Source organism: Oncorhynchus nerka, linkage group LG13 (genome assembly GCF_034236695.1).
Source record: "Oncorhynchus nerka isolate Pitt River linkage group LG13, Oner_Uvic_2.0, whole genome shotgun sequence".
Taxonomy (NCBI): Eukaryota; Metazoa; Chordata; class Actinopteri; order Salmoniformes; family Salmonidae; genus Oncorhynchus; species Oncorhynchus nerka.
In genome coordinates this window covers 69,408,274-69,431,864 of record NC_088408.1, presented here as the reverse complement: position 1 = coordinate 69,431,864, position 23,591 = coordinate 69,408,274, and the positions used below count along the sequence as shown (strand labels likewise).

The 23,591-nt window shown below is 40.5% G+C and overlaps 1 protein-coding gene across 2 annotated transcripts; it reads left to right on the top strand.

Annotated features, from left to right (window-relative positions):
• Positions 1 to 1,709: 1,709 nt before the first annotated feature.
• LOC115139985 (synapsin-1-like) lies at positions 1,710 to 20,250 on the top strand. 2 transcript variants are annotated; one of them, XM_029677945.2, is made up of 13 exons: positions 1,710 to 2,617; positions 4,751 to 4,808; positions 6,321 to 6,412; positions 6,977 to 7,133; positions 10,686 to 10,775; positions 12,896 to 12,958; positions 13,080 to 13,222; positions 13,413 to 13,487; positions 13,575 to 13,677; positions 13,817 to 13,966; positions 14,159 to 14,228; positions 14,382 to 14,973; positions 17,497 to 20,250. In XM_029677945.2, exons 1-13 carry the CDS (start codon positions 2,292 to 2,294, stop codon positions 17,522 to 17,524), a joined length of 1,947 nt encoding a protein of 648 aa, XP_029533805.1. In that variant the 5' UTR covers positions 1,710 to 2,291; the 3' UTR covers positions 17,525 to 20,250. The 2 variants fall into 2 exon arrangements, with proteins under 2 accessions (XP_029533805.1, XP_029533804.1); XM_029677944.2 differs by having other exon boundaries at positions 17,459 to 20,250.
• The last annotated feature ends 3,341 nt before the right edge of the window (positions 20,251 to 23,591 follow it).

Sequence of the window (23,591 nt, the reverse complement as noted above, 5' to 3'; positions counted from 1 at the left end):
ATTACTCAACACACAAGTTAATTTAACAGAGACTCTCCTCTCTCTGGAAGTCAGCACCTGCCCTCAGCCCCTCCCTCGCTCCTAATCTACAATCTCACCAAACTGCATTTTTTAGAGTGCTTAGCCCACTGGTGCTCCAATCATTCCACTGACCTGCCCATACACGCACACAGCTGTACTGTGAGCCAGCCTCACCATTAATCCAAAGGCTTTTGTTGATGGCCAGACAAAGGCTCCTAAGTCCTGGAAATGCTACTGCCCTGAGAAACAATCTTGCCTGAGCATGCTGAAGAGTATGGACACAAATGAGCACACTCAACACTCAGGACCTGACACATATAAAGTCACTTAAAAATAAATAAATACAACTTTTAAGTTCTCTCTTTAAAAATGAGCACATTTAGAATTTGTATTAATTGATATGCCTTTGAATGGGGGGACTCATTTAGTGGATTACATTTTGTTATAGCCTACATTTTATATTTATTTTGTACCTTGATTAAAGGATGTAATAACTAATTGAAATATCTTATTGGGTTTATGTGTTGTAAGAATGCATTCTGGAGTTATTGGTATATTCTGTCTCAATTATTTTTGTGGTGATGAAGGTCTGTGAAAGCACTCAACAAATATGGAGACTACTCGTGTCAGAATATGATTGGTGCTGCTTTAAAGCAAGTCAAGCTCAACAGTGACCCCATGAGGAACACACTGGAATTTCTAACATTTTATTCATAGGATTTCGTTAATTATAATGTATATATACTTCAAGAATACTGTGTGCAGAGTAAAACTTACATTCCTTCATGATCACCAATGTTATAAATGAATTACATTACATTTGTTTTTTATCAACATTCAATAGAATAGGATGATTTAATAGGACTCATTTTAATAGGACAGAAAATGATCCTGCATTTTCAGACTATTTAGTGATGTTTTCTTTCCTGCAGTCATTGTCTCATTGCTTTGTTTTATGGGAATATTTCCTGACATAATATCAACCAATCAACATGCAAAAGAGGCGTAACTTCATGTAGTGTGGATAATAGAAACAGCATTGTGAGCAGTTCCCATTCAGCAAACATTTACTGGGTTCTATGGGCTAGTAGTTAGTAGACCAACTGGTTTCTATGAGTGTTCTGGGTGAGTAGGCCAATTGAGAGTAACAAGAACAGGAGAGCTTTGCTGGACCTGTATTTATATAACATGAACCCACCAGTAAGAAATTCAACCAGAGTGAACTCAGTAATGGAATCAGTGATGGTGCCGTCCAGGGTTCTGAACTGGCAACAATTTAACTCAAAGAAGTCATTCTCTCTGTAACAATCACTCGTTGCTTTGTCTATAAATTTGCAGCCTATGATAATGCTTCACAAAACTCTCTAAAATCAATGACTTTCTTTTAATATCAAAATGTAACCAGATGCCTCAACATATCGCTATTGTTACCGCTTTATTCACTTTTTTTCATTCATCACGAGCATAGACAACAGATGGCGCATTTCCTGTATAGATTGTTTTACCACATCACAATTATTAATTTCCTACACTTTATAATGCAATGATTACAGTGTAGGAGGTGAAGTGTCTGTTTTATTTCTCAGAATGCCCGCAGTCATTCCCCCGACACGAAAGCTATCAATAGTCTCTCTTCAGCACCACCCTTCATCCCAACCTGCCCCGCTCGTCTCGAAGGATACAGGGGAGTGACGCAGGAGGATAGAAGGAAAAACTGCGCCGAACCTCGAAAGAAGGATTGGGTAGGGGGTGCTGCAATAAGACAAATTATGTACACCCAATTGTAAGTCACGGATCATCCGTTCCCTAGAACTGAGACCGAAGCACGTCCTGTCTGGTCAGAGGACGTGGAAGCCAGACTCACCTGTTATCTATTTTACGCAGCCACCCACGAATCTTTTGATGGATGCGAATCGAATTTGGACAATTATTTGAGGTAGGCAAAGGTTAGATATTCGTGTTGACTTTTCTTACCGTGACCAGTAGACATATCCTTCCTCGAGTCAATTGAACAGGTCTAAACCTTGAAGCAGGTGCAGGCCACTCCATCGGTAGAATTAGAAAATAAACGAATTTAATTGATACCCATTTTGACAACCTGTTTTTTTCTTCTGCGACGACGGATTGATTCATTTCCAACTGATCCTTCCATTCAAATGGAAAAATAGGTTTGGTTATAAGCTATTGGTAGGTTAATTCATCCATTGTTAATTTGCATCAGAGGGGAGGGTTCGCCATATACCTTTTCGTATACTTTTTTGATCTTCAACATGAATTACCTGCGTCGTCGGCTGTCGGACAGCAATTTTATGTCCAATTTGCCCAATGGGTACATGACTGACCTACAACGCCCTGACCCACCTCAGCAAGACCCTGCAATAGTGTCGCCTGGACCACCAGAGAGGCGTATGTCTACCAACCAGCAATCTGAGGGCACTGGAAGCGGAGCCGGAGCTGGCTTTTTATCCTCCTTTACTAAAGCTGTCAAACAAACCACTGCCGCTGTCGCTGAGAAAGTCACCGAGGTAGCAGACAAAGCAGGCGTTGCCTCTGGTGCCAAGATACTCCTGGTTATTGATGACCAACAGACAGACTGGTAAGGAGAGTGATGTGTAAGGTTAGACGCCATTATACTCAAATGTGAGCCAGTAGCCTATGCTTCCAATAAACAGGTCATGATTAGGATATACTTCATCTTTACTATAGTCATAACACACACACGTATGAATATAGAGCAAAACAAAGTGAGTCTAATACAGTGTATATGTCAAAGACATGTTATCCACAGTCATTACCTAAACAGGACACAGAAATTGCTCGTTTGCACCACCAGCGCATTCCAGGTGGTCTCGCGTGTGCCAGGCATGGCAAACGAGACTATGCTACATATTCAGATGGTTACGTCGTGTCAAATTAGCATGCATAATATACAATTTTTTGAGTTTTTGGTATGCTTAAAGGGATGGTTCACTCAAATTACACATTGGTTTCCTTTCCCTGTAAGCAGCCTATGGACAAGGTATGACCGTGTCACACCCTGGCCGAGAGCGTTGATTTAACTAATTTCAGTACCATAGAACAGACTACAACACCCTAGGTTTACACCAAGAGCAAAGCGAGCAGGTTATTTGAGAATGGGCTTGAGTGGAAATACATGAAAGGTAAATCAGAGGCAGGTAATAGGTCAGACACACTGAGAAATTTGACTGTCTACTTAGCACCTCTGTCTAGCTTTGGCAGTTAAAGCTGCTATATGTAACCTTTTCGGTAACCTGACCAAGTTCACATAGAAACATAAGTTATTGATTGTCATTCTCATTGAAAGCAAGTCTAAGTGGTAGATCTGTTCTATGTCTGCTATTTCAATGCTTCCCGATCTTAAGTTTTGTTTTGGCGTCTTTTAATTTCGGTTTTGTACACCAGCTTCAAACAGCTGAAAATACATTTTTGGTTAATGAAAATAGGGGTTTAGATGGTACAATGATTCTCTACACCATACTTGCTTGTTTTGTCCCATTTAACTGAAGTTAGACGAAATATTAGAATTTTAGCAACCAGGAAATGGCGGAGTGATTTCTACATAGTGAACCTTTAACTTCTTGTTGTGCATATATAACATTTTTACCTCCAATTTACTAAATTGAAATACAGCAGGCCATAAGGTGGCAGTATCTTTTTTGGCGTGTGCCTGCTGTAATTAAAGTAAGCTAACTGGCAATCTAATTTGTAGTACGCCTGTTGATACTTGGCATTAACTGGATAACTAGTGTAGCTAGCAACATAAATAACAATGCATTCATTTTTAGAATGAAGCAGCTGCCTGCTAGCTGTTGAGAGTCAGTGGATTAGCTAGCTAGTTATGTTGTGCTAAATAGTGATGCTAACCATTTAGCTAACTTTAGCTAGCAAGCAAACTGGCAGTATGGGATAATGGAGAGCGAATTAAAATATGTATTAATCTTAAAATAGCTAGCTTGGTAAAGCATTGTGTGCATTGTGCTTCTGTTACCCATTCGTTTCATATGCCAGCCAACTAATGCGCAGTTGCACATTATCAAACTGAATCTAACAAAAACCTTTTTTATTCAAGCCCAAAACTCCAATCCTCAATGTGAAAGCTGTAAAGTCTTGCTCTAGATGTTTATATTTATTATGAAGCGTTATTGTTTGTTAGGAAGCTAATTTATTTCTTCCCCAATTTTGTCTTTTATCATCAACTATTTTAGCGTCGCAACAAAATGGAGGGATACATAAAACACAATCAAATGTTAATCCAACAAAAACAGCATTTCCATGATAACCTTAATTTATCTCATCCAAGTAATACTTCCCTCCACAAAACCAAGGTTTCCACTGTATTGCCCACCGCAAACAGTTTATAAAGGAGCAGAGAAAAACAGTGAGCCAATCACATCATTCAATGAATCAAGCAATAAACAAGCTCTCAGTTAGGAGCATCAGGACAGCTAGAATTTGCACATCATGTTCAAATCATCTGTAAGTGACTTTGTTGAGCTTCACACTCAATTTGAGATACTTGTGTAAGATACCATGATGATGTATTGTTCCAAAATAGTTAATGTTTTTCTGTTTTATTTGATGTACGTACATCTCACCATCATTTGAGTATGCTTGTGTGATAGGATAGCATTAAAAACTCCTGTCCAAAGTAGGCCTAGTTGCTATGCAAGTCAAATATATTTCTACCCCTCTTGCCTCTTCTCCATAGGGTAAAGGTCTTCAAAGGTAAAAAGATTCATGGTGAATTCGACATTAAGGTGGAACAGGTGGGTTGCTCTTGCACCTTTGTTTTTTCATTGTCTCTTTTCCCTGCAGAATTATTTTGGTGACTGGTTTTCCCATACAAGGCATTAAAGACGGGCAATTTAGAATAGAGTTGATTTTATATGTGAGTCATGTAATCGATGCTGTTATCCAGAGAACCATATAGTAGTGAGTGCAGACATTTTCATATGTACTGGTAACCCATGGGAATCGAACCCACAACCCTGGCGTTTTATGTGCCACGCGCTACCAACTGAGCCACACAGGAGTTGGAGAGGTGATTTGAGGTAATACAACACCCAATGAGACTCACAGGTAACCTCATGATGGGCATTATTGAGTGTAGGGATTGAAGCACACAGATAGACAACCCTTGCATCTAGTGACATTATCAGACTGTACATTGGTGCTGCAGACCTGCACTTACTATATGCAATAAACAATGAATCAAAGAAAACACAAGACATGAATAACATATTGAACTATGTTAAGTGGACTGAGAGTCGGATAATCATTAAGTGTGATAATATGTTGTCACTCTGAATCTGATAACAATATCTATGGAAAATAAGATGATATTATGTGGGACCCCAAAACATTTATACCCGGTGGTGGAGTTAATGCTACCATCTGTGCTTTGTAAATGAAGACTTGAAAAAATGTTGGGATTATTTTTTCTGCCTTGTGGCATTTTCCATGTTTCCTATTTCTGTCTTCTCCTTTTATGTTGCATTAGAGTGTTTCCGCTATGTGTGCCATGAGTCTCTCAGCAGGAATAGCCCTGTGCAATGAATGTCTCATTATCTGCAGAGGTGATAGTCGTTACCTTGTACAATCTTCATAGTATTTGGGGACAAAGCCATTGAATTAATACGGTAAGGTATTCCACACAATCTGTCTTCTAGATCCATCTGTCTTAACTCTATCATCTAATTTAATCACGTCTGACAAACGTCGATTTCTGGAGTGAACTATAACCTTAGAATGTCACTGTTATTAGAATCACAATGCTGTTTGACTGGGATTGCAACCTGGTCTCAGAGCATTTCGTATTATTCCGTACAATATGTTACGAATTTGAAAAACATACAATATACTCAGAGTTAGGGTTAAGGTTAGGGTTAAGTTTATGAGTTAGGTTAAAGGGTTAAGGGAAGGGTTAGCTAAAAGGGTTAAGGTTATGGTTAGGTGAAGGGTTCACTAAAATGGTTAAGGTTAGGGGAAGAATTCACCAACATGCTAAGTAGTTGCAAATTAGCTAAATACCTTAAATTGTCTGGAATGAGACTCAAACTCGCAACCTTTGGGTTGCTAGACGTTTGTGTTGCTAGACGTTTGTGTTATACGTACACTCATCCAGCCCTACCAACCACCTTACTTTAGTTTTTGCCTTAAGTAACCATCTGTCTTATGTAACTATATCATACTAAATGGAGTATCCCAGATTTACATTCAGAATAATACAAAATTATCAGAGACCAGGTTGGGGATTGACACTGATGTTTTCCATTCAGGCTGACTTCTCTGAAATCAACTTGATAGCTCATGCTACGGGGGCCTATAGTGTTGATATAGAAGCAATCCGGAATGAAACCAAGGTCACCAAGTAAGTCTACTGTACATCATTTGAATACAGTGTTCTACATGCTGTTTAAATGCTGAGTGCATTCAAAAACATGATTTTCATGTGTTTTATATTTTATATTTATATATGGAATAATGCTGTGATATTGTGAAAATTTTGACAATGCCTTTTTAGTGTAAGAGCTGCTTGAAAAGACCTGACATTTCTGCCTGTTTTGGTGGGATGGAGTTTTGGTCTGCCTGGTGACAGTCCTAGCTAAATTCTTGCTTGAGAAATTGCTCTTGCTTGAGAAAAAGCTATTTTTGTTTCTTTTTGACTATTTTAATTGAAAACTGTCACAGCAAGTTACTTAATTGTTACCCAGAAATGATTTGATATTGAGAAAAAAAACTACTGCAATGGATCTTTAAGATAGTTATAAAAAATTTAAAAAGATAATCAGTGTGTCATGATTGCTAATGTTACAAGACATGCACGATTTCTTGCAAGTTTCAAGTACAATACCAGAATAAAATGTTCATATGTCTGTCTGAATATAATGTATTGGTAATTTGTGGAATTGTTTTGTATTTTCTATTTTGCAAGATGTTTCAGGCCTGACTTTGTGCTGGTTAGACAGCATGCCTTCAGTATGGCCAAGAATGGAGACCACCGACACATAGTGATTGGGTTGCAGTATGCTGGTCTCCCAGGTGTAAACTCTCTGCACTCTGTCTACAACTTCTGTGACAAGCCATGGGTGGTAAGTAGTGTTGCCCGGTATACTGAAACTTATTTTTTGATGCTAGAACATAAAAAATGGTTTGGTACGAGAATTTTTGTTACTTTCGGTACTTCTATCAAATGTGTCTCACGTTGTCTAGTAATTGAGAGAGGATCAAGTCTGTCTGTCAGCACAGCCGATGTCCCCTTTTAGAGCAAGTGCACCGTGCCTGCTCCACTTAAGGAGTCCTTATACATTCTGGCAGAACTCGACTATGCGAAACAAACGTCTGTGCTCTCGTACTCCCTAAAGACTTTCGTTGAAAGAAGAAAAAAGCGGCAATATTACTGTTGTTTGTCCCTCTTGAGCCACCGTAGCAATAACATACCCAGTAACACTTTCTCAAAATAGGTAGAATTAATCTAAAATAAATCCAAAATCTATATTTAATTTAGACGATTTTGCAGAGGAGGTCCTTTTACATCTATCTAAGATGTTTGGTGCAGTATTTCTCAAGTGGAAAAATTTGCATGAAAACTAGTCTTTTCTCGTTGAATGACAACGAGCACTTAATTGAATAATCCCGTCCATAGCTCCCACTCCTACTAGGAGTAGTACTGTTGACCAATCACCGATGAAGGGGCGTAGACTTTGGCTACCGAACCTTAACTTGAGTCAAGAAAACAAACCCTGCCGAAGACCAAAACGAACCAAAACGTCAGAAAATGTCATCATAAAATATGCGCAAACTGTTTAGTCTGGGTAGCATACGGTAAGCTTAACTCATTGCTAGTTCTAGCCTGTCCTGAGGAACACCTGCACAGTCTGGGCTGCATCATGTTAGCTCCCCACTCCATTGTGCTGCAGAAAAGTTAACACACTTGAATAATGCAAAATGGCAAAATGTTGCAACTGTTAATTACTCTTCCCAAAACAATGTCGTTTACATGCTAAGAACACATTCAATGCCATATACCGGTAGCTTCCAGCTTTGTAGGCTAACTTTCCATTCTAGCTTACAGTTGAAGCTAATATCAATTCACTACCCTACTTCTACAAGCTGATTTCAGTGGTGATTTTAGCATGTACATTTTTCTGTGGGGCAAAAAAAAATATATATTATGTAGACGCATTCCAGTAAAGCCAATAAACAACACAACAGTAAACAGTACATTAATTGCACTATAATGGTGACAAACAGTGCCACAAACTGTTAGGGCCTACATAAAGCTGTCCCAACAGCAGAGCTTTCTTTTCAGCACCATGGAGTGAATTCTTACCAACCTACACCTCACTATCAGCTGAGCATTGTCTGGCAGCAAAACAGTTCATTCAACCTAATTTATTGACTTTAAAAAAAATATAGCTGATATGGCTGACTTGCTTAAACAAATGTTGTTTCTACTGACAATTGAGATGTACAAACTATGGCATAAGGGAAAGAGGCAATTCGTAATTTCGATTAAGACATTAATGAGCGAGCTAAGACGGACCTAGTCGATATAATTATTTGTTCAGCGCTTTTGAAATGTACAGTGACAGAATTCCGAACATGGGCCGTTCTTACAGTGTTCTCCCTGTACACCAAGTCAGAACCGTAGGATAAGTAGAGGGGGAATATAAGCAGACAATTTAAGCTCTTAAAATATTCAATGATGACATTTCTGTAAAACAGGCTATAGGCTACATGTGCACCACCAAGTCAGAAATTATGAGGGGGAAAGGGACCAAATTATTAGAGTGAGGCACATGGGCTACTAACAGCTAACTACACAACATAGACTTTGTATTACTTTCTTAGCTACAGTATACATATCTTCCTGGCATATTACATCATTTATGCAGCAGCACACAATACATTTTTGGACTCACCTTGTTGTGCCTTGCTCACTTGAACAGGAAGGTGGCGCAGACTTGTGGGAATATTCTGTCATCAAAATTTGTCATCAATGTCTGGCGTTCTCTGGATTTATGGTTCTTTCAAGACAACTGGGAACTGGAAAAAAAACTAGGTTGAATCATGAAATCAGTGATCTTCAGAAAGAGGCCAGAGTTCCCGACTTGGAATGACCATTCAAAACGTATTTTCCGAGTCGGAGCTAGAGTTCCCAGTTGGCTTGAAGTCTGAGATTTCCCAGTTTTGAGTTTCCAGTTGTTTTGAACGCGGCAGAAGTCATGCTGGAATGACAACATGGCCAATGTATTCAACCTTTTATGGCCCGTGGTGTTGCATGTGAATGTTTATCCTTTTAAGATTGGAAAAGGGACCCTTTTATCCAGACTTGGACCACACACCCTCTCCACTGAATAGCAGGCTACCAATTGCTTTGCAACGCTTGCAGTTAGCCACTGATTCCGTACAAACCACTCATTGTTGAATTTGCGATTTCCAACTTGCTGTGGAATGTTTATGTCCAATGACTGATGAGCACCAAGCCAATCACGGTGCAACTACAGAACATTACCAACCCCTACACTCTGTATTTTCCGCTGGCTGCCCCACCACCTCAGAAAGCACTGTGCTAGGCTGAAACACCTGCATTTTGGAGCTGCCTTACTCAAGAAAGCAAAAAAGAGACCATGTTTGTATGCAGCTTTATTAACTGAATTATATATATTTTACATTGTTTGCAAACTGATATGTGACATGTATTAATGATAAAATAACATGCAAAACAGGCAACGGCTAGCCCCACTTGCCCTGAATGACGGGTCGCGACTGGCTGATTTCAAAGCGGATTGTCACCAAAACCATACAGTCATTGCAAAAAACGTTATTCATTCACTTCGTCTCCCTCGCCTCAGTCACATCTCTCCTGTTTCTCTCGCTGTGTGTGAATGACGTCATTTGATCTTAAAGAGACAGTGCACACTTTGATAAAATAAGAGATTGCTTCTTCTATACAAATGTTTTTGATCAGTATAATAAAATAGGTCCCAAATAGAAAGGAAACAGAACATTTTTCATCTGTAGCCCCAAGAAATCAGCCAAAATAAGCTCAATAACTCAATGCATGGACACATTCCTATTGAATATGCATTCACCTGTATTGTGAATAGGCCTAGTCTACAGCTTGATTTAATATTCAGATTAACATTATGTAGTTAGATTGGTAAAAACAAAGGCAAATTGTTTTTATGCTTGTATAATTGATTCATTAATACATACATACATACATACATACATACATACATACATACATACATACATACATACATACATACATACATACATACATACATACATGAAAAAATGACATCAAACATTTCAAATGTAATGATATTGAACTCAAAAGATCTGTCTGGATCTAGTGCCATTATGTGACTTAGGCTAATACGCCTTCTTTGTATGCCCTGATATCGTTTTGGTATCGTTTTTAATATTGTTTTGGTATCGAGTATCGTGATGGTAATCAAGTATTGTGATACTGAACCTGGTATCAGTATCGAAGTCAAAATTCTGACAACACTAGTGGTAAGCATGGCAATATAAAGCAGGTTAAATTGTTTATTTCTTGAGCTAGACAGATCATGACTATTGATTTTACTGTAAAGGTAATGTATTTTCTGTATTATCATGTCTTGTTTCAGTTTGCTAATATGGTGAGATTGTACAAACAACTGGGACCAGAGGAATTCCCACTGATCGAGCAGGTTTACTATCCCAACCACAGGGAAATGGTGGGTGTTCTGCCATCTGCTTCTATCTACTCCTCCCCCACCACGGCATGGCCATGTCCTCACACTAAACAGACCTAAGCACAGACTATTAGGTTGCCCCTCTGTTTGGATGACACACATGCTTCTGTGGCCAGTAAGAAAAGGATAAAGGAATAGCTAGTTCACATCTATTTTCTCAGATCTAATTACAGCAATCAATCTTAATACTGGCTCAGAGTGCATGTGTACAGGTCCTAGTTGAGCCAGAGTGGGTTTGATTATTCCTGTGCCCTACGGATCCCCTCAGAAGCACTGCACTGAGATCAGTGTCTGCCTGTATTGCCGCAGTGCTGTCCCCCTCCATGACTACAGTCGCAGGCCTGCTCTCGGCTCAGCTCGCCTCAACGATCAACATGAATCACTCCATAATCACTCCAGTTTTACTTTTACTTTTTGGGCTCATGCTGGCCTCGGCATATTTCACTCAATGAAGTAGATGTACACTACCTTTCAAAAGTTTGGGGTCACGTAGAAATGTCCTTATTTTTTAAAAGAAAAGCACATTTTTTGTCCATTAAAATAACATACAATTGATCAGAAAAACAGTGTAGATAGACATTGTTAATGTTGTAAATGACTATTGTAGCTGGAAACGGCTGATTTTTTAATGGAATATCTACATAGGCATACAGAGGCCCATTATCAGCAACCATCACTCCAATGTTCCAATGGCACGGTGTGTTAGCTAATCCAAGTTTATCATTTTAAAAGGCTACTTGATCATTAGAAACCCCTTTTTCAATTATGTTAGCATAGCTGAAAACTGTTGTCTGATTAAAGAAGCAATAAAACTGGCCTTTAGACTGGTTGGGTATCTGGGTTCGATTACAGGCTCAAAATGGTCAGAAACAAAGAACTTTCTTCTGAAACTCGTCAGTCTATTCTTGTTGTAAGAAATTAAGGCTGTTCCATGCGAGAAATTGCCAAGAAACTGAAGATCTCGTACAACACTGTGTACTACTCCCTTCACAGAACAGTGCAAACTGGCTCTAACCAGAATAGAAAGAGGAGTGGGAGGCCCCGGTGCACAACTGAATAAGGTGACAAATACATTAGAGTGTCTAGTTTGAGAAACAGATGCCTCAGAAGTCCTCAACTAACAGCTTCATTAAATAGTACCCACAAAACACCAGTCTCAACGTCAACAGTGAAGAGGCAACTCTGGGATGCTGGCCTTCTAAGCAGAGTTGCAAAGAAAAAGCCATGTCTCAGACTGGCCAATAAAAATAAAAGATTAAGATGGGAAAAAGAACACAGACGCTGGATAGACGAGCTCTGCCTAGAAGGCCAGCATCCTGGAGTCACCTCTTCACTGTTGACATTGAGATGGGTGTTTTGAGGGTACTATTTAATGAAGCTGCCATCCTCTTTCTGGGGAACAAGAATAGACTGATGAGTTTCAGAAGAAAGTTCTTTGCTTCTGGCCATTTTGAGCCTGAAAATCGAACACACAAATGCTGATGCTCCGGATACTCAACTAGTCTAAGGAAGGCCAGTTTTATTGCTTTAATCAGCACAACAGTTTTCAACTGTGCTAACATAATTGCAAAATGTTTTTTTTAAATGATACACTTCTAGCTAACGTGCCAAAACGTGCCATTGGAACATTGGAGAGATGGTTGCTGATAATGGGCCTCTGTACACCTAAAAATCTGCCGTTTCCAGCTACAATAGTAATTTACAACATTAACAATGTCTACACTGTATTTCTGATCAATTTGATGTTATTTTAATGACAAAAAATGTCCTTTCTGTCAAAAAGAAGGATATTTCTAAGTGACCCCAAACTTTTGAACGGTAGTATACAGTAGATGTTTTAATTACAAGGGTTCTCACTCAGTTGATTTCACTGTATCATCTTATCTATATAGCCCATTAAAACTTGATGTGGCTTTCTTATTTAGCTGTATCCTGACTCTTTTAGCAAAGAACAGCAACTTTGAGTTTATAGTTTACTCAATTAGCAATTTACTAAGAAACTCTGTGCTACACATTCCCTTTAGTCAAACAAACCTACATATCTGGAGACTGTGTAGTATGATGTTTGCCAATGGAGGGTGTTGTGTTGTCTTTTGCTCCAGATCACCACTCCTGGCTTCCCTGTGGTGGTGAAAATGGGCCACGCCCACTCAGGGATGGGGAAGGTAGGATAGGCCTGCTCTTGTTACTGTTTTAAATGAGATAAAGTATGCCTGGATCAGTGTTTATGCTTCACAAGTAATTACTATTAACATAATCTATTTCAATCGTATCTTTACCCTGTAGGTGAAAGTGGACAATCAATATGACTTCCAAGATATTGCCAGTGTTGTTGCTCTGACCAAGACCTATGCCACATCTGAACCTTTCATTGATGCAAAGTACGATGTCCGCATCCAGAAGATTGGAGACAATTACAAGGCCTACATGTGAGTGAAATAAATGAGCTCCTTGTTGTGGTGTGACTGAGGTCAATCCATTCTACAAATTTCCAAGCTATTTAGCACAGGCTACAGACAAAGACCAACAAGATCCATTTAGACTGCATATCCCAACATTGATGTGAATTAGATGATCAAGAGAGAACATGCTAAATGGTAGATCTTGTCTTTTTAACAGGCGGACATCGATTTCAGGGAACTGGAAAACCAACACTGGTTCAGCCATGCTGGAGCAGATAGCCATGTCAGACAGGTGAGTTCTATCACAGACTGGGCCTTTGCGCACCAGACAGACAGCCGTGTGTTTCCTAGTTAGTAACAGTGTTCTCCAACATTGTAGGTATCGAATGTGGGTGGACTCCTGCTCTGAGGTGTTTGGTGGTTTAGATATGTGTGCTGTGGAGGCTCTGCATGGGAAAGATGGCAAGGATTACATCATAGAGGTAAAGGATTAGAATTATTTTGAACTATTTACATGATGTTGCTCTTATACCTGTGTAGTAACACTGTATGTAGTAACACTGTATTTACACTGGTAACAGCATTGTATTAACATGTCATTTCCCCCTTTCGTTCCCTCAGGTGGTGGGCTGCTCCATGCCCCTGATTGGAGACCAGCAGGATGAAGACCGTGCACAAATTGCAGAATTGGTCGTCTCCAAAATGAACCAGACAGTCCCACACATTGCAAGTCCCTCTCCTGTCCGCCCCACAGCTGCACAGCCCGCACAGGTGACAGACACACTGTTGCTAACCACAACTCAGTTTATTACACTTCAAATGAGTCAACAATTGTCAAAAGCCGTGTGTTTAGATAAGTGGTCTCTTTTGTTAATTGGCCAGTATATTTGGTCAATTGATCAACTAAAAGTGTATTTGTAACCCATTAACTCTGTGTCTCATTGTGATATGTTGGCCATTCAGAAAGCTGCATCCCCTCAGCCTATCTCACAACCCAAAGTGCCACAGGCTCAGCAACGCCCTCCTCCCCAAGGTAAGAAAATGGCTCTATATTAAGGCCCCAAATCCCAATTGACACTGTTGCTTTTGTTCATTAGCTGGTCATAAGATAGCTACATAGTTATTTTTAAATGACTGCTTGATAGGGACTCTGGACTCTGGATAAACAGTGCTCTGTCTCCTTCAGGTGGCCCACAACAAGCCCCCACCAGCAGTACCGCCCCTCGCCAAGGCTCCCCCTCCCAGCAGCGCCCCTCACCCCAAGGCCAGTCCCCTGCCCAAAGCTCCAACACCCAGAACCCCTCTGCCCAGGCACCACAGCAGGCCAGACAGGCCAGCCCAGGAGCTGGGGCCCAGCAGCGTCCCCCAGGGCAAGGGCAGAAACCCTCCTCTGGTCAGGGCTCCCCCCAGAGATCCATGAGCCAGGGTGGCTCCCCTCAGAGCCAGAGGCCACAGCAGTCAGGACCCCAGCAGCAGCAGAGACCCCCCCCTGGAGGCCCGGGCCAGAAGCCCACAGGGGGCCAGCCCCAGCAGAGGCCCCAGCAGAAGCCAGGTCAGCCCGCCAGGCAACAGTCCCAGGGAGGAGGTCCCCAGGTTCCACAGCAGCAGAGGGCTCCAGCCCAGCAAGGCCGCCCCGGGGCCCCTACTACTCAGCAGCCCCGCCCTAGTGCCCAGGGCCAGGGAGGCCCCGGAGGGAAACCCCCTCTGCAGCAGAAACCCCAGCCCCCACTGAAGCCCAGCCATGACCACCCTGCTATGGGAGCCACCCCTCCACTGAAGTAAGCAAAGCTTTCCTAAAATATTCCAAAACATTCAAAACAATATATTTTTTGCTTAGTGTATCCCACCTGTATTACTCAATAGCTCAATATTTCAAATCAAATCAAATTGTATTTGTCACATGTGCCTTACAGTGAAATGCTTACTTACAAGCACTTAACCAACAATGCAGTTTTAAGAACAATACCTAAAAACAATGAGACATAAAAGTAACAAATAATTAAAGAGCAGTAGTAAAATAACAATAGCGAGGCTACATACAGGGGGTACCAGTACAGAGTCAATGTGCGGGGGCACCAGTTAGTCAAGGTAATTGAGGTAATGTGTACATGTAGGTAGAGTTATTAGTGACTATGCATAGATAATAACAGAGAGTAGCAGCATTGTAAAGGGGGGGGGGGGGGGGTGCAAATAGTCTAGGTAGCCATTTGATTAGATGTTCAGGAGTCTTATGGCTTGGGGGTAGAAGCTGTTTAGAAGCCTCTTGGACCTAGACTTGGCGCTCCGGTACCGTTTGCCGTAGGGTAGCTGGAGTCTTTGACCATTTTTAGGGTCTTCCTCTGACACCGCCTGGTATAGAGGTCCTGGATGGCAAGAAGCTTGGCCCCAGTGATGTACTGGGCCGTACGCACTTCCCTCTGTAGTGCCTTGCGGTCGGAGGCTGAGCAGTTGCCATACCAAGCAGTGATGCAACCCGTCAGGATGCTCTTGATGGTGCAGCTGTAGAACCTGTTGAGGATCTGAGGACCCATGGCAAATCTTTTCAGTCTCCTGAAGGGGAATAGGTTTTGTCGTGCCCTCTTCACGACTGTCTTGGTATGCTTAGACCATGTTAGTTTGTTGGTGATGTGGACACCAAGGGACTTGAAGCTCTCAACCTGCTCCACTACAGCCCCGTCGAGGAGAATGTGGGCGTGCTCGGTCCTCCTTTTCCCGTAGTCCACAATCATCTCCTTTGTCTTGATCACGTTGAGGGAGAGGATGTAACATCCTCCTGTTGTTTTTGTCAGATGTAATATGACACCAGTCAGCCACACAGGATGCTCTATCTATCTCACTCTAGATAAAGATGGTTGTATAACTGATGAGAGGATTCTGTGTTCCAGATTTAGCTTTCATTTATTTTTATCTCCACCATGGGGACTGATGTGCATGATCCTGTTATTCCTGTAGGCTAGATATTGAGATAAATATTGAATGTGCAAATAATCTTATGTTTTGTAATGGGATATGTTATAAGATCACTATTTGATCGACATTACAAATGTTTGGACTGGGTGTGCATGAATCACTCATATGCATAAGTCTTGTGGACTGTTTTTGTATTATGTAAAATCATGCTCAAAGGAATGTTTTTTCACACTTCGTGTACTGCACACTATTCAACAAGCCCTTTTCCAGTGACTGCCATCATCTAGAATTTCCTGCACTCCTTCAACACTTTGTTTTGTTTGTCAAACCTTGGGAATTTGTTGTTGCCTATATGTTGTGCTCCCCTTTATCATTGCTCTACAAAATCATTTGCAGAAACTGTAGAAGTGTGTGTTAAAAGCTTTTACAATCAATCATGCGATTATGTGCATGGCTGATCAAGTTTTGATTCAGATTATTCTTCACAGGATTCAACAATAACATTAAATGTGTTCAATTTCAGGAAACACTGAAAAAGTAATGAATAATTGTAATGAAAGACATGGTGACTATTACTTTTCCATTGAGGATCAGGAAATTACAAGGACTATTTTTGATCATGCTAGATTTGATGGTCTCATTGACAAGAGGTTGGTATTAAATACCATCGGGTATGACCATGTTGAATTTCTTAGTAATTCTCTAGTGATGAATGAAAAATTAAGTTTAGTTGATACATCCTTTAAAACTGGAGCAGTGTTCGCAGAGAAAGGAAGAGAGGAATTGCTACTAGGATACACAACAGTAGGTGTTTGTCGTTCAAAGGTGCTCTTTGGTATAGGGGTTAATTGGTCATAAAAAAACAAACAAGGAAGACCAAGGCACTCGTCATGTCATTAAAATACCTTTATCATTACGGCATGTTCAATAAAACAAAGATTTAAAAGAGCAGTGTTCCTTAGTGCATGTGATAGAGGGCCCAAATGTGGAAGGAGTAAGAGAAAGTGTTATGTAGTAGATTAGGACTGCATCAGGAATATGGCTTTAACAAGCTATTAACAGTCAAAGCTGCAGACAATTCCTTCAATTAATTTCTCTTCGTGCCCTCCAGAACTTGGAACCCAGGTCAAAATCAAAGTTGAAAAAGGAGCATGCCATTTGTCATTCACCGATCAAGTTGAGCTGATCAATGCACTGAATCAGTTATGTAATTAATTATATTACATACTGAAGGAACTCGTGTGTCTCTCTCTCTTTCTCTCCTGCCATACCCTAGTCTTACCATTCCATGAGTTTGCTGCATGACGTTAATAGCCTCTTCCTCTCCTCTATTGCCATTTCCTCTCTTTATAGCAAGTCCCAGTCTCTTACCAATGCCTTCAACATTCCAGAAACCCCAGCCCCGCAGGCCAGCCTTAGCCAGGATGAGGTGAAGGCTGAGACCATACGCAACCTACGCAAATCTTTTGCCAGTCTCTTTTCAGACTGAGAGATGGAGTAAGTCCCCCTCCCACACCGACAGAAAGACAGACAGACTGAAAGACAGACCCTTCCCCGCCAATGCGCAAAGGACCAACAGGACTTCACCTCCCTATTATGGACATTGATGTACATTGATGTGAACATTCATTATAAAACATCCACTGCCTATACATTTCAAGACCACACATAGAATATAATACAGCTAGGTTTGTTGGTGTCAGTCTGAAACATTCCCAGTCACCTTCACATTCAAAATTATTTGTACACACACACACACACACACACACTTCTCTTGTTGTTGCACGTGTGTTTAAATTTCTGAAAAAAGGGTGAAGATTCTTGTCCCTTTATAGATTGTGTTGTTATATAATGGGACAGTGGCTGTTTGTATGGTATGTATTGAAAGATATCTGCTTGGTCATCCTTTGATCATTTTGAATGTTTTTTATGCTAATAGTGGGATCAATACACTGGTAATCTTCATGAAAGTGTTGCCAGTTTTCTGTTGTTACTGTAAAATCATAGTGACACATTTGACCAACTTTTGGTTGGCTCTCAAATGTACCATCACTAAACCATCACAGTAGGTCACTTCATTGTTACAGTAAAGCAACACTATAGCTGTTTGAGCTACCCATTTATTCTAAGTGATGTTGCTTTAGATGCATGTCAATAAAGGAGGTATGGTTGCAGTTTCAACCACTCACTTTGGCGCTTGTAACCGTGTTGTCACATGTAATTAGCTAGAGTAGTTAGCATTGCAAAAGTATATGTTGTTTTTGTGAGAATGCCGTTGCTGCCTCCCTCTCCCTTCTCCTGTTAGATTAGGACAAAACCCCAATAGCACTCATCTTGGAAAACATGCCTTACACAGACACAGAGTTCAGTCAGATCAAATGGTATTGTCTCAGGGATGTCCTGGTGATTGTGACACACTCGTGTCAGGAGTCAGGTCTTCCATACGTTGCACTGTAATTAGGATAATGATCTACTGCAAATGATAGCAAAAGCATGTGTTTTTATTGAGGTAGAATGTATTTGTTATTTGAAATGAACCAAGAGATGTTTTTTTGATTTTAATGTCAGTTTGTCAGATTGCAGAGACACAGCCGTCTTAGTGCTCTATTTTACCAGCCCACAAGGGCCTGGAATGCTGCTGTCTCTGTGAGTGGAGAGTGTCTGGGTTCCTGTGCTGTCCGTCTCCTGGTTCCCAACAGGGTCACAGCTTGTGAGCAGGAGGCCTAGTCCAATGAAATGCTCAGCCAAGGAATGTCCCATGGATCATGTAGACAGTGTAAAGTAAACGCACTGGGATTCCCCCTGTGGGATATAGCACTGCATTATACTTCTGTTTGATTTTCTACTCATAACACTTTCTCCCCAAAATATCAATCAATGACCCCTTTGATAATTGGTCAGAAAAAGAGCCCATTGCTGAGACCTCTTTCAAGGGCACTAAACATGTCTTCCAAAAAGAGTGTGTTCCATGTCAACATGGCAATATGTTGTTTTGGAGCCAATTTCGGAAAGTCCCAACCTCCTTGCAGAACCCCTGTGCATCTGCCCCTTTGTGTATCCACAGTGACCCCTTGTGATAAGTGGTGCATAAACGTGTTCATGTTGTTCTGTAAAACTGTCAAACCAAATAGAATTGTTGTATAGATAGTGACATACAAATTATGCAGATTCGTCACGCATCCCCCCCCCCCCACTGAAGTGCTTGTTAATATTTTGTGCGTTTTCAATGAATACTTGTGGATGTTGGTTGATTTTTGGCATTTCTGTCATTCATTTTTGGGGATTTACGCCCTTTTTAGTACTGGCATTTATGGTCATGGATTATTTCTACTTTTTGAAGAATCTTTTTTTAACTTCAGTTTCTCTTCTATTCAGGATTACATGTCTTTGTTTTTCGAACGTCTATTAAACTTCTTATAATAGGACTCAATGTAAATCATAACTCAGCAAACAGAATTGTCATGGTATACCATTTTGTGTGGATCACAGAAACCTCAAATGACACCTCCTACAAATCTGTGAAATTGACTTGTCTAGATGAAGGCGTGATTGGCATGCATTGTTACTGTTTTATTCTGCACCTCTGCCTCTGCTTGTAACAGAGTGGTATGCTCTCCCTCCTATAACTCATAGCTATGTTTGGAGTTATAATCCTCCTGTGGGTTATACATTGGGGTGATAATTACAACAATCTTGATGAATCCTATTTGTTGATATTCATTAGACGTGTTTGTTGACGTGGTACATGTTTCTTTTAAATGTTTACATTCTTTTTAATGGATATATTTGAATGTATGTTTACAATTGGTAGGCTATGCCTTTTTCCTTTGGTAAAGTGTTTTTCTCGTTTTCTAAATGCAGATGTTTTTATTTTGGAAAGGTTTTATCTGTTATCTGCACTATGAATTTCTGTGAAATTGATTGTCAATATTGATGCCTGCCAGATGTATAAAATAAGAAATCTATATATGTATCTAAAATAAACAACAATGAAGAGGAAATATTAAATATATTGTAAATCATGGTGGAGTGTTAAAATACATGTAGAAACGTATAGTTGATGTTATTTGCAATGTAGCTGAATAATTATGTGAAAATTACTATGCTATCAACATGTGCACATATTCAATAAAGTTCAAGACCAATAGTAACATTGATGAACCATTTTCTTTGTTATGTTCAAATGAGGAATGATTCAGATAAAGAATAACTTATCATTGAGTAGATATGATATCAGCAAGCCCAGTGCAAAACTGTGAATGGCCAATGGCTCATTTCCTCTGTGGAATGATAGCATAGTTGCATACAGTACACACAGAGAGATAAGCTATTCTATACATAAGGTTTGACTCAATAACATTGGTGTAATAAGGTTTAGCTCTACCAATGTGACCACAAGGTGGTGCAGGGTTGCAGTCTGACTGACCAGCCAGTGGAAGGCTCAGAGGCCTTTACAGTATGTACTGTGAACTTTACCACACGCACAATGCACCAAAATGAGATCCTAGTTTCAAAATACAGTATCTAGAGTGGAGTGGCCTAAATGATTATTTTCTGATCATGTCTTTCTTATCATATTGTTGTAAGGACAGAAATCATGTTTTATTGCTTGGAGAACATGTTATAAGAGAAAGAGATATACAGTAAATAGAATAGCACAGGTTGGCGCCACCTTAACAGGAATGAATGCAACAGGCTTGAACCATATTACAGCAACAAAAGGGCTGTAGAGGATATTCTAAACGTCTGGTAACCTTGTAAGATTTCTATGTTCATGCATGATATGCCAGCTATACGAAATGGATAATAAATGTAGTATGGTGAGACGTAGGATATACGATTTGGTGCCAGCATTACTACAAAATACTATCCACTTTCAAATGATCCTATCCATTAAAACTGAGCCAGCAAGCACAGAAAATATCCAAAGCTGATCATGGCTTCTTTTTTATTATTACAGTGCAACATGTGTGTTCATTCAAGGCTCATATACAGTACAAGCAAACACACAAACCCTGTAAATTCAATAGGAATGTCTTACCAGACAACGGCAGCATTTACCCCATACGGCCAAATAGATCTAGATAATATTGTTATTACTGCTTTCCCCTCTTGGTCTCTTTACTCTGGACAGAGGACTTGCTTCATGGATTGTTTGTTTTAAGCTTTATTTTGTATATTAATAATCCAAGTACTCCCTTGAGTGCTCTTGCTGTGACTTGGCTTGGAGAAAAGGTTGTTAAGACAAAGTCAACCCATGGCTGTGTTGCACAACTGTCTTGTAAAAGAAAAGTCCCTGAGCTCTGTCAAAACTCCATGGTTGGCCCATGCAGCAGAAGGACATAGCTAGGGAAGGATGAGGGAGTTCGATATTTTAATTACACCGTGGATCAATTTATGTTTCCCTTGAAAGTTTTCATTATACACTAGTGTGTCTGGAGTCCAGAATCCAATTTCTGCAGGATGTTATATGGGTTCTTACCGGCTAACTTTTTCTGAAAGGTCACACAGGATTTTAAAGCTCTGTCTGCCTGCATTTCTTATCTAGATACTCAGAGCACTGCTGTTTCCAACCCGACTATAAATCTTCTTAAATATCTGATGACCTATAGAGAGACCTTCATCTCGACAGTGATGAGATGATTTCATGTTGAATAAGTACTTGCACAAAATCCCTCTCTGATCTCCTGGCATACAAATGGCATAGTGTCGTTTACTGCTACCTCTCCACCTCTCGAATTGACACAATATGACATGAGAATCGCACTGACAACCACATGATGTAGAGTGGAGGTGGAGTGACAGTGACATATGAGATGTTGTCAACCCTATCTATCAGAAGGAAGAAAAGTGTTTATATATGACAAAATAACACACATTCCAGTGCAACATTTTATATTAGTTCAAGGAGCAAATGCAGCAAATCTATTCTAAAGCTTTTAGGAAGTAGTTCAGGTCTACAGCTCCACTCAAGCCCTGCCTGGTGCTGTTTGTCAGTAATGCAGTGTTGGGGGAAATGTATTTTATGAGTTCAGCTCTCATTATCTTGCTAGAGATTAATACAATTTCTGTGATAACATGAGCCTTGCATTGTCACCGACAGGGAGGGAGGGCGAAGACAAAGATGGCAGAGAGAGGAGGGGGCCCTGACATCTCTTTCTCTCACTATTTCTAGATCGGACCTACTTAAACAGCCCTGAGACACCGTGAGCACAGGTGCATCTGGTTCTGATTGTCTCTGATACCCAGACAGACACAGTAATTAGCATAAGAATAGAAAATGACAACCTAAAACAGAACAACTCATAATCTGACATGTCACATTAAGGAATGGTTGACGACTGGACATGTTTTGCGCCCTTCATAGATATTTACAATACTTTTTTATTTAACCTTTATTTAACTAGGCAAGTCAGTTAAAGAACAAATTCTTATTTACAATGACGGCCTACCCCGACCAAACCCTCCCCTAACCTGGATGACGCTGGGTCCCTATGGGACTCCCTATCACAGTCGGTTGTGATACAGCCCAGGATCAAACCTGGGTCTGTAGTGACGCCTCTAGCACTGCGATGCAGTGCCTTAGACCGCTGTGCCACTCAGGATCTTTACACAGTAATGAAATGTGATATTCAGTCAAAGCTATGAAGTGCGAACAATCATATTTAGGGAGATTACCTGCCACTGTATGCTAACTAAATTCTTGTTAAAATAAAAACACCCGGAAGTAAATCTGGAGATTTGCTAGTATCAAATCACATTTTATTTGTCACATGCGCCGAATACAACAGGTAAAATACAACCTTTACTGTAAAATGCTTACTTACAAGCCCTTAACCAACAATGCAGTTAAGAAAATATTTACTAAATTATCAAAAGTAACACAAGAAAATGACATAACATTAACGTGCGACAGCAGAGAGAAAAGTCTATGACTTGGGTGACGAGTCTTTGACAATGTTTGGGGCCTTCCTCTGACACTGCCTAGTATATAGGTTCTGGGTCAGGCCTACCACTCTGGTGTCGTCAGCAAACTTAATGATGGTGTTGGAGTCGTGCTTGACCACACAGTCGTGGGTGAACAGGGAGTACAGGAGATGACTAAGCACGCACCCATGAGGGGCCCCAGTGTTGAGGATCAGAGTGGCATATAGGTTGTTGCCTACTCTTACCACCTGGGGGTGGCCCATCAGGAAGTCCAGGATCCAGTTGCAGAGGGAGGTGTTTAGTCCCAGGGTCCTTAGCTTAGTAATGAGCTTTGTGGGTACTATGGTGTTGAATGCTGAGCTGGTTAACCTGTCTAGGACTGGGGTTCCGCTAGCCAACAGCCAATGGAATTGCAGGGCGCCAAATACAAATAAAAAACCCAGCCATTTTTCCAGCCAAAGAGAGGAGTCACAAAAAGCACAAATAGAGATAAAATTAATCACTAACCTTTGATGATCTTCATCAGATGACACTCATAGGACTTCATGCTACACAATAC

Coding starts and splice junctions, on each gene's coding strand:
- LOC115139985 (XM_029677944.2), top strand. CDS start 2,292: ATGAATTACCTGCGTCGTCGGCTGTCGGACAGCAATTTTATGTCCAAT. Junction 2,618..4,750: donor GATGACCAACAGACAGACTG/GTAAGGAGAGTG, acceptor TCTTCTCCATAG/GGTAAAGGTCTTCAAAGGTA. Junction 13,967..14,158: donor CAGCTGCACAGCCCGCACAG/GTGACAGACACA, acceptor TTGGCCATTCAG/AAAGCTGCATCCCCTCAGCC.